At 38.7% G+C, this 14,995-nt stretch overlaps 1 protein-coding gene across 1 annotated transcript in view; it reads left to right on the top strand.

Annotated features, from left to right (window-relative positions):
* Nucleotides 1-484: 484 nt before the first annotated feature.
* LOC308417127 (cytochrome P450 2C55-like) overlaps nt 485-14,995 on the top strand; it is a gene marked incomplete at both ends in the record, with an annotated part of 43,373 nt that continues 28,862 nt past the window's right edge. Inside the window, 4 exon segments of the mRNA XM_080912254.1 lie at nt 485-652; nt 12,054-12,216; nt 12,401-12,426; nt 12,430-12,550. Coding sequence (XP_080768380.1) covers nt 485-652; nt 12,054-12,216; nt 12,401-12,426; nt 12,430-12,550 — 478 coding nt within the window.

Genomic DNA, 14,995 nt, shown 5'->3' with positions numbered 1-14,995 from the left:
ATAACACACTAAAGCAATTATCCTAGTCCCTAGGAAGCTTTATTGAGTAAACTTTACTTTATATACAAGTATATGATTTACCTTCAATACCATAAATCCCCAGTGATCATGAGTCTAATAATGCATAAATTTGATCAATCTTTGGATAAAATGGTTTGATTCTTAAACCCTTCACTTAGATTGCATGTTGAAACTACTTGAGTTTTTTTTTTTTTTTTTTTTTTTTTTTTTTTTTTTTTTTTAAAGTACATCAGTCCCACCCTGGGCTAGTTACAACAGGTTTTCAGGGTGGAGCAGTTGTAAGAGTGACGAATAGCTTCCATTTGTGTGTTTTAACAGGCCAGAGTCCACAAAGAAGAAAGATTAAAGCGTTTTAGCTTATTGGATATTTAGGCCTCAGAAGCACATGTTGAATTGGCAGCTAGCATTATAAAAGCTCTGGGCTGCAAGCTCACAGGAGTCTCCCTGAGAAGAGAAGGCTGCCATGGATCCAGTCATGGTCCTGGTGCTCACGTTCTCCTGTCTGCTTCTCCTCTCACTGTGGAAACAAAACTCTGGGAGAGGGAATCTCCCTCCTGGCCCCACTCCTCTCCCACTTGTTGGAAACATCTTTCAGATAGACGTGAAGGACATCAGCAAGTCTATTACTAAAGTAAGTGTTTTTTTTTATTAATTTATTATATGTAAGTACACTGTAGCTGTCCTCAGACACACCAGAAGAGGGAATCGGATCTTATTACAGATGGTTTTGAGCCATCATGTGGTTGCCAGGATTTGAACTTAGGACTTCTGGAAGAGCAGTCAGTGCTCTTAACCACTGAGTCAAAAGTAAGTGTTTAAAAAACTTCTTCCTTATGTTAAAAAGGAAAATTAATTACTGCTATTATTAGCTGTTTTATTGTAATGTAAATATTCCCATAGCTTCTTATATTTAGAGTGTCATTGTCAGAAACAGTGGGAATCTATAGTGTATACAAAGTCTTTGAGCTTGTGTTTGTGTGTGTATGTGTGTATGTGTGTGTGTGTGTGTGTGTGTGTGTGTGTGTGTAGGTATTTTCATGTGTGGGTAAAGATGTCACACTTACAAGGTAATATGTTTTGTAAATCTACCCATGTATTCCATATATAGCCCCAGTTCTCATTAAAGAAATTTCTTTTTCCAGTGGATAGTGGTTGTCACAGAAATTCACAACTGGTCAAAATGCAAAGAGTAAGAGACTGTAGGGTGCTCTGCCACAAATGTGACATCTATATCACCTGTGACTGCAGAGAGTAAGAGACTGTAGTGTGCTTTGCCACAAATGTGACATCTATATCATCTGTGACTAGTAGGGGATACCCTTAAAAATTTGCTCTTTCTCTTAGGAGTTACCAGTTGCCAATAGCTCCTTGGATAGGTGCAAACTCTATGCTTGGAACTTCTCTGGCTAGAGACCTGCCCATGCCTTCTTCATGCTGCCACAACTGCTCTCATTTACTATGTTCAACTGCCCTGCTATGTCTGAAAAGCACAGTTTCCCTGTAAATATTGATAGTGTTTGGGTTTTAGAATCTTTCTACAACAGTCCCTAAACTTTGGGAGGAGGGAAGTGTGATATAGATGTCCTATTTCTGGATGAGCACTCCATACTCTCTTATCTTCTTTCACTTCAACCAGCTGTGGGTCTTTGTGTTAATCATCTTGTATTGACAAAAGAAATTTCTCGATAAGGGTTGAAAGATACATTGACTTATGGGTATAAACATAAGTCTTTAAGTGTCAATCAAATTATGTACCCATTTCTCATAATCATAGTAGCCTTTTTTTTTTTTTTTTGCAAATATGTCTTGTCTAGCTACAGATTCATGCTGAGTATGGTAGTTTGTATATGCTTGACCATTGAGAAGTGGCATTACTAGGAGGTGTTATTAGGCATTATAAGGCTCTGCTTAGCATGGAAGAGTCTCCTCCTGGCTGTCTGTTGAAGACAGTTTCTTCCTGGCTGCTTTCAGATCAAGATGTAGAATTCTCAGTTCCTTCAGCAACACCATGTCTGCCTGCCAGCTGTTATGCTTCCTGCATGATGATAATGGATTAACTTCTGAAAGTATAAGTCAGCCCCAATTAAATGTCCTTATAAGAGATGCCTTGGTCAGTAAGCCTATTCACAGGAATAAAACACAAACTAAGACACCAAGATAACAGTATAAGACATGGATTCCGGGTTCTGGATCCAAGCAGAAAGTGGTTGGTTATTCTCATGATGTTTGTGCCACTTTTGCTCCATTGGGCATGTCTTGTAAAACTGATTGCGAATATATCTTGTAAAGTGTAGATTTATGTTGAGTTGATACATAATTGGAGGTAGTCAGAGAAAAGGTAAGAAAAGATATTCAGGAGGAAGCAAAATGGAGCTGGAAAAAGCAGATGCAGATCTAAGTGGACTTAATCAACAAAAGGTAGATATGAATATTTAAAGGGTTTCTGTAGAGTCATATTTTAATTTTAAAAACAAAGATAAATGTACAAATTTTCAGCATTTTTGCATAAAAGTATACAAATACATTTTTAGGGTTGTAATTAAGTATTTGTGGGTACCTATACATACACATATGTATATATGTAACAATAATATAGGAAAAGAGGTTATTAATTTGAGGAGATAGGAGAGAAACTGGGAGGGGCTGTAGGAAGGAAAGGGGGATGTGATACAGTTCTATTTTAATTAAAATATATTCTTTTTATTTGTTGAACTTCAAACAGTTTGTGAGTTGTTCTGGGGTGTTCAGAGCTTTCTGGGGTTAGTCCCCCATTATCAGTGACTGCATATTATGTCTGTTCTTTTGTGATGGGGTTATCTCACTCGGGATGATATTTTTTAGATGCATCCATTTTCTTAAGAATTTTGTTAAGTCATTGTTTCTGATAGCTGAGTAATACTCCATTGTGTAAATGTACCACAATTTCTGTATCCATTCATTTACTGAAGGACATCAGGGTTCTTTCCAGCTTCTGGCTATTATAAATAGAGCTGCAATGAACATTGTGGTCCATGTAACTTTGTTGTATGTTGGAGCGTCTCTGGGGTAAATGCCCAGAAGTGGAATTCTTCAGGTAGTACTATGTCCATTTTTCTGAAGAACTGCCAGACTGATTTCCAGAGTATTTGTATCAGTTTCCAACCCCAGCAGCAGTGAAGAAGTGTTCCTCTTTCTCCACATCCTCTCCAGCATCTGTTGTCATCTGAGTTTTGGATCTTGGCCAATCTGACTGGTGTGAGGTGGAATCTCAGGGTTGTTTTGATTTGCATTTCCCTGATGGCTAAGGATGTTGAGCACTTCCTTAGATGTTTCTCAGCCATTTGATATTCCTCCATTGAGAACTTTTTGTTTAAGTCTGTACCCTAGTTTTTAATAGGGTTGTTTAATTCTCTGGTGTTTAGCTTTTTGAGTTCTTTGTATACCTTGGATATTAGGCCTCTATCTGATGTGGGGCTGGTAAAGATCTTTTCCCACTTTGCTGGCTGCTGTTTTGTTTCCTTGGCAGTGTCTTTAGCCTTACAGAAACTTTGCAATCTCATTAAGTTCCATTTGTCAATCTTTGACCTTAGAGCATGAGCCATTGGTGTTCTGTTCACGAAATTTTCTCCTGTGCCTACATGTTCTAAGGTTTTTCCTAGTTTCTCATTTAATAGTTTCAGTGTACCTGGTTTAATAAGATCTTTGATCCACTTGCACTTGAGCTTTGTACAAGGAGATAAGAAAGGGTCTATTTTCATTCTTCTGTATGCTGAGTGCCAGTTGGACCAACACAATTTATTGAATAGGCTGTCCTTTTCCATTGAATATTACAGCACCTTTGTCAAAAATCAAGTGACCATATCTGTGAGGGCTCATTTCTGGATATTCTATTCTATTCCGTTTATCCACGTGCCTATTTGAGTACCATGCAGTTTTCAGCACAATTGCCTTGTAATATAGCTTGAGGTCAGGGATAGTGATTCCCATAGATGTTTTCTTGTTGTTGAGTATGGATTTCACTATTATAGGTCTTTTGTTATTTCAGATGAAATTGCACATTGCTCTTTCCAACTCAATGAAGAACTGGGTTGGAATTTTATTTTAATGGGGATTGCATTGAATCTGTAGATTGCTTTTGGTAAGATGACCATTTTTAGAATGTTGATCCTTTCAATCTATAAGCATGGGAGATATTTCCATTTTCTGAGATCTTCCTCCATTTCCTTCTTTAGAAGTTTGAAATTCTTGTCATAAAGTTCCTTCACTTGCTTAGTTAGAGTCACACCAAGGTATTTCATAATTTTTGTGACTATTGTGAAGGGTATCTCTTCTCTAATTTTTTTCTCCACATGTTTGTCCTTTGAGTACAGGAAGGCTACTGATTTGTTTGTGTTAATTTTATATCCATCCACTTTGCTGAACTTGTTTATCAGCTGTAGGAGTTCTCCGGTGGAAGTTGTTGGGTCGCTTAAGTACACTATCATGCCATCTGCAAAGAGTTATGTTTTTACTTCTTCCTTTCGGATTTGTATCCCTTTGATGTCTTCTGTAGAGTCATTTTATCTCATACAGAAGGACAGTTTGCATCTTTGTCCATCTGATGTAATCATATGGTATGGAATGTTTGTGGATTGAGAATGTGATATACAAGCCTGCATGAAAAGCTATCAGGCTTGGAGTAATGATTGTGCTAGGCAGTGGAGGAAAAGAAAATGCTGGGGGCAATAACCTCTACCTAAGATAGAAACAACAGGGCAGGCAGAGTGAACTGCCTGGGAAGGGAGTCGTATGGAGAGGGTGGCTTGGACCCTGTGACAGAGTTCATGGATTTGGTTCTATACTAAAGCAGTGCCTGCAGAGTGAGACCATGGGCAACGATAAAGGGATAAGCCATTTCCTTTTAATATTTACTGCAAGAGTAGGGTACCACTTGGGTGAGATTGATGATTTCTTTCCTCTTTCATACTTGTCCATAGTAATTTTCAACACTATAGAGGCCATTATTTATAATGAAATAGATTAATGTTGTTTGTCACCTAGAAAAGCAAAGAACTCATTTTGGAATCTATCTACCAGAGCTATTTAAGATTAGCTTGATTACTTGGAAACATCAAATAAGCTTGCATCAATGCATATTTTTACAAACACTGGGGGGAGGGTATTCTTTTAGTTAATGTTAAAGTCATAGAATTTTGGAAAGTTAGTATGAAGTTATATGACAAATTTTGTAATATGATGATGGATTCTGAACTAAGTGGAGCAAGATGACATCTTTGGGGTTTACTGATAGAACAACATTGAGAATGAGGAACTACCAACGTTATTTCTTTTCCATGCCTGCTTGAGAAATGTTTCATAGGAATGCAACTTTGAATGTGATATGACTAGGAGTTTGAATTTCCTTTCTTAACATACCCATTAGAATGAACTGCAATCTGGGCTAGCCAGAGCTCTCCATTCAGCCTTCCCACTCCTGGATAGAATCAGCCCCTGGGGTAGATCCAGTCCTAACTTCATTCTCAGCTATTTCTTGACTCCTAAGTGGTGACTAGATGTCCAAGAGTCTGAGAACCACACAACTCCTGCCTTGTCAAATGCCCAGGGAACCCTGAATTAGCTCTGGCTTTCCCACATCTCACACTATGCATGCCTTACCACCCTTGGAGCAGTACCTCAGTGTTCTCTTATGGCCCAGCACTCCCTCCCACCCCCACCCCCTCCCTCTTCACACCTCATGGAGGCTTGGGGTAAGTTTAGTTAAACTCTGTGTGTTCTGCCTCTTTAAGTGGTCACAACCTGAGGCAGGGAGGATGTAAGACCACAACCTTATACCTTTGAAGCATTTTTAAATTTATATTTCTAAATTATTTTTCTTGTACCAATCAAGTTTTATTTTTCACATACTCTAACTTTTATCACTTGCATTTGTCAATTTTTCTAGCTCTACAAACATATTTTTAGATCCTCAGACCCTAAATTAATTTTACATCTTTTATTTAATTATTTATTCTGAGACACAGGTCGTGATTTTTGAGAGCAGTCATGTAAATGGAGGAAAAAGTTACATCTTTTAACATAAAGCTTGAGAGCAAGGCAAACTTGCTTTACTTTCTCAGTAAGAGACCTAGTAGCTTTAACAAACTAGAGAACTGACTAATGAACGAACACAATGGTGAATTACCTTGAGGTAAGGAGCTAGTTGCCTGTTGTTTACTAGCTGTTAACCTACAATTATTAGCTCAGCTGTCAGTATGATCAGAGACCTGAGAAGGATAAATCATAATCTAAATAGCTATGTGTCAGTTAAAATAATACAGTACAGAGGGTAGTTCATATATTATTACCTAGACAGCAACACTAGACTTCAGTGTTTCTATGGCACTGTTGGCAAAGGTAGACTTCGCTCATCAGACCCAGAAAATAAGGATTTTTAATTTATATTTGTGTTCATATTTATTTACTTAGTTTAAAAATCTTTAAAAAATTATCTTTAATCTTTTTGAAGAGTCCAGTGGTTATCCTCCTTTCATTTGCCATCTTAGAGTTCCTTATCTCACTCCTCCTCTGTCATCTCCTATAGGAAGTCCCCTTCCCCTGCCAGGCCACCCCATTCTCTGGGGCCTTGTGTATCTCAAGGGTTAGGTGTATTGTCTCTTATAGAGGCCAGACCTAGCAGTCCTCTGGTGTGTATGTGTTGGGGGCCTTGGATCAGCTAGTGTATGCTGCTTGGCTGGTGGCTCAGTGTCTGAGAGATCCCAGGGTTCCTGGTTTGTTGAGAATGCTGGTCTTCCTATGGGGTCACTCTTCTCCTCAGTCTTTTCCAGCATTCCATAAGTCAACCACAGAGTTCCCTGACATCAGACCATTGGTTGAGTGTAAGTATCTGCTTCTGTCTCAGTCAGCTGCTTGTTGGGCCTCTCAGAGGACAGACATGCTAGGTTCCAGTCTGTAAGTACATCATATCATCAGTAATAATGTTGGACCTTGGAGCCTCCCCTTTAGATGTGTCCCATTTTGGCCTGGTCACTTTACCTCATTTCTCTCAGCCTCTTCTCCATTTTTGCACCAGTAGTTCATTTAGACAGGACCAATTTTGGCTGTGGGATGGCAACCCCATTCCTCCACTTGATGTTCTGTCTTTCTAATGGACAAGTTCCCTTTCTCCACTGTTGGACATTTCATCTAAGGTCCCTCCCTTTGGGTCTTGAGATTCTCTGGCTTCACTCCTGGCTGCCTCCTCAACACCTGATCATGTTTTCCTTTCCCAGCCCTTCCACCTTTCCTCTCCCAAACAGGTCCCTCCCTCTCTGTCCTCTGGTTTTCACGCCCTCCCCCAGGAGGATTGAATCATCCTTACTTGTGCTCTATTGTTAACCTTTTAAAGTTCTGTGGACTGTATTCTGGATATTGTGTACTTTTTTGACCAATACCATGCATGTACTTTTGGGTCTGAGTTACCTGCCTCAGGATGATATTTTCTATTTTTATCCATTTGCCTACAAAGCTCATAATGTCTTAATTCTTGTTTTAATAACTGAATAGTATTCCATTGTATAAATTAACATTATATGTATTCATTCTTCTGTTGTGGGCCATCGGGATTGTTTCCTGCTTCTGGCTATCACAAATAAGGCTGCTATGAGCAAAGTGGAGCATGTGCACTTGTGTTATGGTGGGACACCATTGGGTAAACAGGTAGAAGTGGCATAGCTGGGTCTTCGGGTAGATCTATTTCCTATATTCTGTGGAATCTCCTGAATGATTTCCAGAGTAGTTTTTACCACTTTGCAATCCCACCAACACTGGAGGAGTGTTCTTCTTTTTCCACATCCTCGCCAGCATCTGGTGCCACACAAGTGTTTGATTTTTATATGAGTACAGGTTATTATATTTTATAAGGAATGGAATTATACAGGATAATCTGATTTATCTAGATGGGCAAATTATTTCATACCAATTGGATCAGAGTATTTTGGTGTGTTCTTTGATGTGGTGAATTAACTGAGTTCAAAGGAAGGTATTGTGTCAGGATGCACAAAGCCCACTTTGGAGCTGGGATGAGTGTATGTCAGGTGAGAAAACAGCATACTGGGGCAGTCATGGACCATCCTCTTCAGAAGCTGTTAGGGCGAGTGAGCAGACCTCCTGGATCAAAGGAAGCTGGCGTCTTTGTGCGGTTTGTGGCTCAAAGACCCTATGGAGTGGACCACATGGGAACCAGATACTGACTTTTTTATATTTACCACGACACTGAAGGTGTCAGAATAACTGGATAGTTAAGTTTAAACTGAGGTGTGGGCTGTATGGGTTCATATCCAGAGCCATGGCTCTGCTCCAGGCACAGGTGCAAACGGGAAGGTGCCAAGGTATTTTCCTTGTTTGCAGCATAATGATGCATCTTGCTTGTGTATCCAGTGTGTTAGACCAGAAAAGAAAGCAGTCTTGTGACATAATAAATCAAAGAACCAAATGCACAGAACAAAGAAAGAATATTAAAAACTGTATATTAGAGATACATATAGTATAGTAGAATTGAATCTTGATATTGAGAGATACTAAAGACAGATGATTGTTACTTTCTGTTATGTTTGTTATTGTATGTGGTACTACATGTATTTGATACTTTTATTTTGTTTTTGTTATGGGATGATTGATATTTTGTTTTATTTTATTTTTTGCATAAATTTCTTCTTTGTGTTAGTGTTTTTCTTCTAAAATCCTTGGTAGAGCTGTATTGGTAGATAAATATTGTTCAAATTTGGTTTTGTCATGGAATAGTTTGATTTATTCATCTAGAATTATTGAGAGTTTGGCAGGGTATAGAAGCCTTGGTTGGTATTTGTGTTCTTTTAGGGCCTTCGTGACTTCTGTCCAGCCTCATTTGTCTTTTAGGTAGAGTCTCATTTGGGAAGTCTGGTGTAATACTGATAGGTCTGCCTTTATATGTTACCAGACCATTTCCCTTACAGTTTTTAATATTCTTTCTTTGTTCTGTGCATTTGGTTCTTTGATTTATAATTTCACAAGAGTGCTTTCTTTTCTGGTCTAGCTAATAAAATTTTTAAAAAGATTTGCTTTCTGCATGTGAGTATGCTGTTGCAGTCTTCCAAGACAGCATTGAATTCCATTAAAAATTGTTGTAGGTAGTTTCTGGGAATTGCACTGACATGCTGGAAGAGCTTCCAGTAGTCTTAACCTCTGGAACACTCACAGCCTCTCCAGAATTGAAAATAGAACAGGTGTGTGTAAAGAAAAGAGGATTTATTTTAGCTCACAGTAAGAAGGGCTCAATGTCCAAACCACATAGTATAGGTTTGGTGATAAACACAGCTGTAGAAATGACTGTTTTCTACAGCTGCTAGATATCAGGATTATGCAAGTCAGGCACAGTGCAGCTGCTTGTTTTTCTTTTGGATAAAGAATTTAACAAGTCCTGTATTTATTCAAATAATAAATATTATATACTAGAATTATGACAGACATTTGATGTGAAAATGGCTTAGTTTGTAAAGTGTAAACTGTGTAAGCATGAGAACCAGAGTTCAGTGCCTCCAACACTCATGTAAAAACAAAGGTCTGTAGTACATGTTGGTAATCTCAGTGATGGGTGTGATGGTGGCAGATGCAAGAGAAGCCATTACAATCTCTAGGTTCAGTGAAGGATCCTGAGATAGATAGATAGATAGATAGATAGATAGATAGATAGATAGATAGATAGATAGATAGGTAGGTAGGTAGATAGATAGATATAGGTAGAATTGAGAAAGACACAAAAGTTGATCTCTGGCCCCCAAGTGTACAATATCTGGGTCAAGTCTAGCTCCATACTAGTTACGATAATTTTCCAGGCTTGGGGAGTAGAAGGAGAACAATTGTAAAAAACAGTTTCCTTCCTTTCTGATTTGCCAGCAGAACAGAGTCCATTAAGAAGCTAGATAAAACTGCACATGGCTGATTGATCACTTAGGCCTCAGAGGTACATTCTTAGTTGGCAGCTAGCATTATAAAAGCTCAGGACTGCAAGCTCACAGGAGTCTCCCTGAGAAGTGAAGGCTGCCATGAATCCAGTCCTGGTCCTGCTGCTCACTTTCTCCTCTCTGGTTCTCCTCTCAATAGAGACACATAATTCTGAGAGAGAGAGAAGCCCCCTCTTGACCTAACTCCTCTCCCAATAATTGGAAATATCCTTCAGACAGACGTGAAGAACATCAACAAATCCTTTACCAATGTAGGCATCCTTCTTGCTGCACAGTAGCTGAAAAGTACAAATTATTCTCTGCAATAAATACATTTCTGGAGGGAAATGGCTAACCTATGTTATCACATGGCAAATTTGTACTGCTAATTTTTATATTTGGATTCTCATTGTCAGAAATGACTATATGCGATAGCACATTTGTCCAGGATAAACATTTTTACATTGCAAGATAAACTCCACACAACAGAGTCAACAGGTACCTTTTCACTGTATAGTGATTTTTAGCTACAGCTTTTTTTTTTTTCCTACAAGACAAAAGGTATTGGAATTAACAATATGCTGCCAAAGTTGTCTATGTACATGTTATGCATCATCTTTAGGTTTGCAAAGCAAAATAAGTAAATTTCTTCAAAGAAACAAGTTATGTCTGATATCAAGTAGTCTGAGTCAACACTAAACATTTGCTAAGAACATAAAAATAGTAAGGTCGAGTGGGGCCTCAGTGTTTCTTTGCAAAGCTGCTGCCGTACATACAGAAAGACAGCATGGAAGAGATTTCTTTTGTGGGATGCTGTAGGTGCTCCTGCTTGCTGTCTGTTCCTCAGATAACAGGACTGCAGACAGCCTGCCATCACACTCATCTAGAGAGAGTTTATTTTTAGCAATATGATAATTTATACTTTTATTAATTTTAACATCCCAAATGATACCCCTCCTGATCCCTGCTTACAAAATTCCTCCCTCCTGGTCCCCTCCCCTTTGTCTCTGAAAGGATGTCCCTCCTTGGTATCCCTCCACTTTGCTGCAGTTTTAGTGACAACCTGTACCACTGAGACCAGACAATTCAGCACTCTGTTAAATACGTGTTGGGGTCTTAGACTGGCTTTTTTATTGGTGGCTCAGTCTCTGGGAGCATTCAGGGCTCCAGGTTAGTTGACAGGGATGGTTTTCTGTGGGGCTGCTCCCCTTTAAGGCCTTTAATCTTCCCCGTCACTCTTGCATAAAAGGTCCCCAACCTCAGTCCGGTGCTTGTCTGTGAGTATGTGCTTTTGTTTCAATTAGCTGCTGGGTAGAGCCTCTCAGAGGACAGCTATGCTAGCCTCATGTCTGCACACCATAGTATCACGAATAGTGGAGATTTATTGCTTGCACAGGAGAAGGGTCTCAAGTTTGGCCAGTTGCTGGTAGGCTATTTCTTCAGTTTCTGTCCATTTTGTCTCTAATTTTTTAGACAGGACCAACGTTGAGTTAAAAGTTTTGTAGGTAGTTTGGTGTCTGCATTCCTCCACTGGGAGTCCTCTATGGCCACAGGAGGTGTCCTCTTCAGGTTCTATATCCCCACTGTTTGGCATTTGGACTAATGTTACCCAAAACGATTCTTGGGAGCTTCCTAGGGAGAATTTTCAATGATAAGTTTCCAGGATTTATCACAGGGTGACTGAGTGACCATGTGAAAAAAATCTCAGCAGAATCCTGCATAGTTGAATATTTGTTTCAGTGTGTGAACACCAGGTGTTTGTTCACTACCCAAATATCAGAGGTCTTCTGAGAAGGGTTCACATCTGAGTCTTGAATTTTGACCCATTGGAAAGTAAAATAAAATTGAGTTTCTTTCAACCTTATTTATCTGTAAACACTTCAAAGTGTCAAAGTTCTGACAGTTTGCATACTGATTTTTCTGGGAATCTTCTAGTTAACAAGACACTTGCAGCACATGAATGCCCTAGCAAACAGCATTATATGTATTGAATCTAAATTTGAAGTTGTGGTTTGCAGACTACATATGTGGACAGTAAGATGTTCATATCAGCCTGGATCCTTCTTCTGCTACTTATAATTTGTTTTTTATTTCCAGTTCTCAAAAATCTATGGCCCTGTGTTCACTCTGTACTTTGGTTCAAAGCCTACTGTGGTGGTCCATGGATATGAAGCTGTAAAAGAAACCCTTGATGACCTTGGAGAGGAGTTTTCTGGACGAGGTGTCTTCCCAATTGTCAAAAAAGTAAATAGTGACCTTGGTAAGTATGCACATGTACACTTTTATGTGCATATATGTGCATGTGTATGTCTGTGTATGGTAGGCATAGATCAGGGGGATGAGACATGAAAAGTTTCTTTATGTAGGGAACCCAGTGGTAGTCACAGGCCATTCGCTTTCTTCTTTGAATTCTCCCTTCTAGTTTCTGTTTCCTGTTCTGGTAGGGATCATTTTCAGCAATGGAAGAAAATGAAAGGAGCTTCGGCGCTTCTCACTTATGACCTTGAGGAATTTTGGGATGGGGAAGAGGAGCATTGAGGATCGTATTCAAGAGGAAGCATCCTGTCTTGTGGAAGAGCTAAGAAAAACAAATGGTGTGTATGTGTTTTCCTGGCTCGTCGTCAACAAGCCCTTTTCAGCACTGCAATTGTAGCCAGCTACTCTGGTCAGTGGTTGTTAGTTCTCATGCTAGTGCCCAAGGACAGAGCTTTGCTTGTCTGTCGTCATGTCTGTCCATGCTGATGGTACACACAGTGTGTACACAGAACTCATAGAATCCCATTCTGATAGAGCATGATTTTAGAACAGAACATCATGAAGTTAGAATGTGTTAAGCATCATTAAAAATTCACATAGCATAATATTTTCCTGTAGTGTCATTGTGGCTTTATTATTTAGAATTTTTGAAGAATATTTGTCAAGTGCACATGGTATGATTGACTCATCATACTTTCGTGAAAGAAGAGAAAGTGACATGTTTTGTCATTGAGGTGTTCTATATCTGTTTGGTCAGCTTTAGTGACACAGTGACACATATATTTGCTTCAAGACCCGTGCCTGTAACTTCAACCAGAAATAAAAATAAAATATATTTTATTTCCTTCTGCTCAGGTAGTTTTGAGTGCTGCTTTCATCAATTGTATTTACGCTGTAAACAAAGGGCTGTTTGGAAGCTGTCATCCGGTTACTTGATTTTAATAACTGTTATGCTTTTTCATATCTCCTGAGTAAATATGTACTATGATAAAATTTGCTAATATAGAACATGTATGCCATGATTTATTTAACTGTGTTTCTGCTATTAATGCTATCATCTCTTTCCCTAATTGTTAATTTTCTTTCAGTCTATTGTTATTTGCTTATTAGCCATGTTTTAAATTTCTATATTTTACAATTGTTATTATTATTTTTATTAGATATTCTCAGTATTTACATTGCAAATGTTATCTCCCTTCCCCCCTCTCACATACCAGTTTTTATTCCCCTTGCTTTCATTAAGATGCTTTTATTCCCAAACAGCCACGCCCACCTCTGCACCTTGGCATTCTCCTACTTTGGGAAAATGAGCCTTCACTGGACCATTGAACTTCTCCTCTCATTGATGCCAGACAATGCCATCCTCTGCTATGTATGCAACTGGAGCCATTGGTCTCTTCATGTGTACTCACTGGTTGGTGTTTTAGTCTCTAGGAGCTCTGGGAGTTTAGTTGGTTGATATTGTTCTTACCATGGGGTTTCAAACTTTCAACTTCTTCAGACCTTTCCCTAGCTCCTCAGTTAGGGTCCCTACATGCAGTCTGATGGTTAGCTGCAAGCATCCTCATCTGTATCAGTATGGCTGTGCCAGAGCCTCTGGGGAATTCATATCAGTTTTTTGTGAGTTAGTACTTCTTGGCATCAACTATATTGACTGAGGTTGGTGGCTGAATTTGGGATGGATTCTATGGTGAGGCAGTCTCTGGATGATCTTTTCTTCAGTCCCCACTCCTCTGTTTGTGCTTGTATTTTTCCCATGAGTTTTTTATTCTCCCTTTGAAGAAGGACCGAGACATCCACATTTTGGCTTTACTTTCTTCCTTCCTCCCTCTCACCATGCCTCTCATCCTTCCCCTTCTATTCCTCTCTGTCTTACAATAAAATGCTGAATATCTTGTTTAATCTGAAAATGAGGCTGAGGTCAGATCTGACAACTATACAGCTTTCTATAGTTTGAATCTTCTTTCATTTCTTTACATACCTTTAATAAGAACTGTTATGTATAAAGTTTACTGGTGATTCAATTAAAAATGTTTTTGAGGTCTTGAGAGAAGGCTCAGTGTTTAAAAGCACTCACTGTTCTTTAAGAGGTTCTGAGCTAAATTCCCTAGCCACATGGTGGCTCACAACCATGTGTCCAAAGACAGGGACAGTGTATTCATATATACAAGTAAATAAATAAATGAATAATAAATAAATCTTTGAAAAATGTTTCTGATACAAGAGTTTCATTTTAGTCCAATTCCCCAAGATACTTTCTTCTCCTTGATGGGGCAGGGACTCCAGATTCATAAAAAGTAGTGGCTGAATCATCATCATTTTATTTAAATATGCCAATGTAAAATTAATATTTCTTCTGCTTTTATTTCTTAAATGACTTTACCATTTTAAAAATATATACAATCTGTTGATGGCTACATAGTTCATTAACTCAGGATTCCTTGTGGGGGTGAATTTTATATGAATAAGTTAAATTGGTAGACCTTTTAACTAGGGATACTTGTTTCTAAAAACAAAATTCTATATACTTTCTTTTTCAATGTTGAAATGAGGAAGTTAAAGCACTCCTTTAAATGTAAACTCAAGTATAGTTTCATGTCATCTGAAACTAGTGATATTTTTACTTCTTCCTTTCTGATTTGCATCCCTTTGATTTTCTTTTGCTGTCTAATTGCTCTGGCCTGGACTTACAGTACTATGTAATAGTGTAGAATAGGTAGGAGGAGTGTGGGCAGCCTTGTCTACTCTCTGATTGTAGTGGGATTGCTTCAAGTTTCTCACCT

This window comes from Micromys minutus (assembly GCF_963924665.1).
Source record: "Micromys minutus genome assembly, chromosome: 2".
Classification (NCBI taxonomy): Eukaryota; Metazoa; Chordata; class Mammalia; order Rodentia; family Muridae; genus Micromys; species Micromys minutus.
Note: the sequence above shows the minus strand (reverse complement) of the source record. Positions and strands in the feature narration are given on the sequence as shown.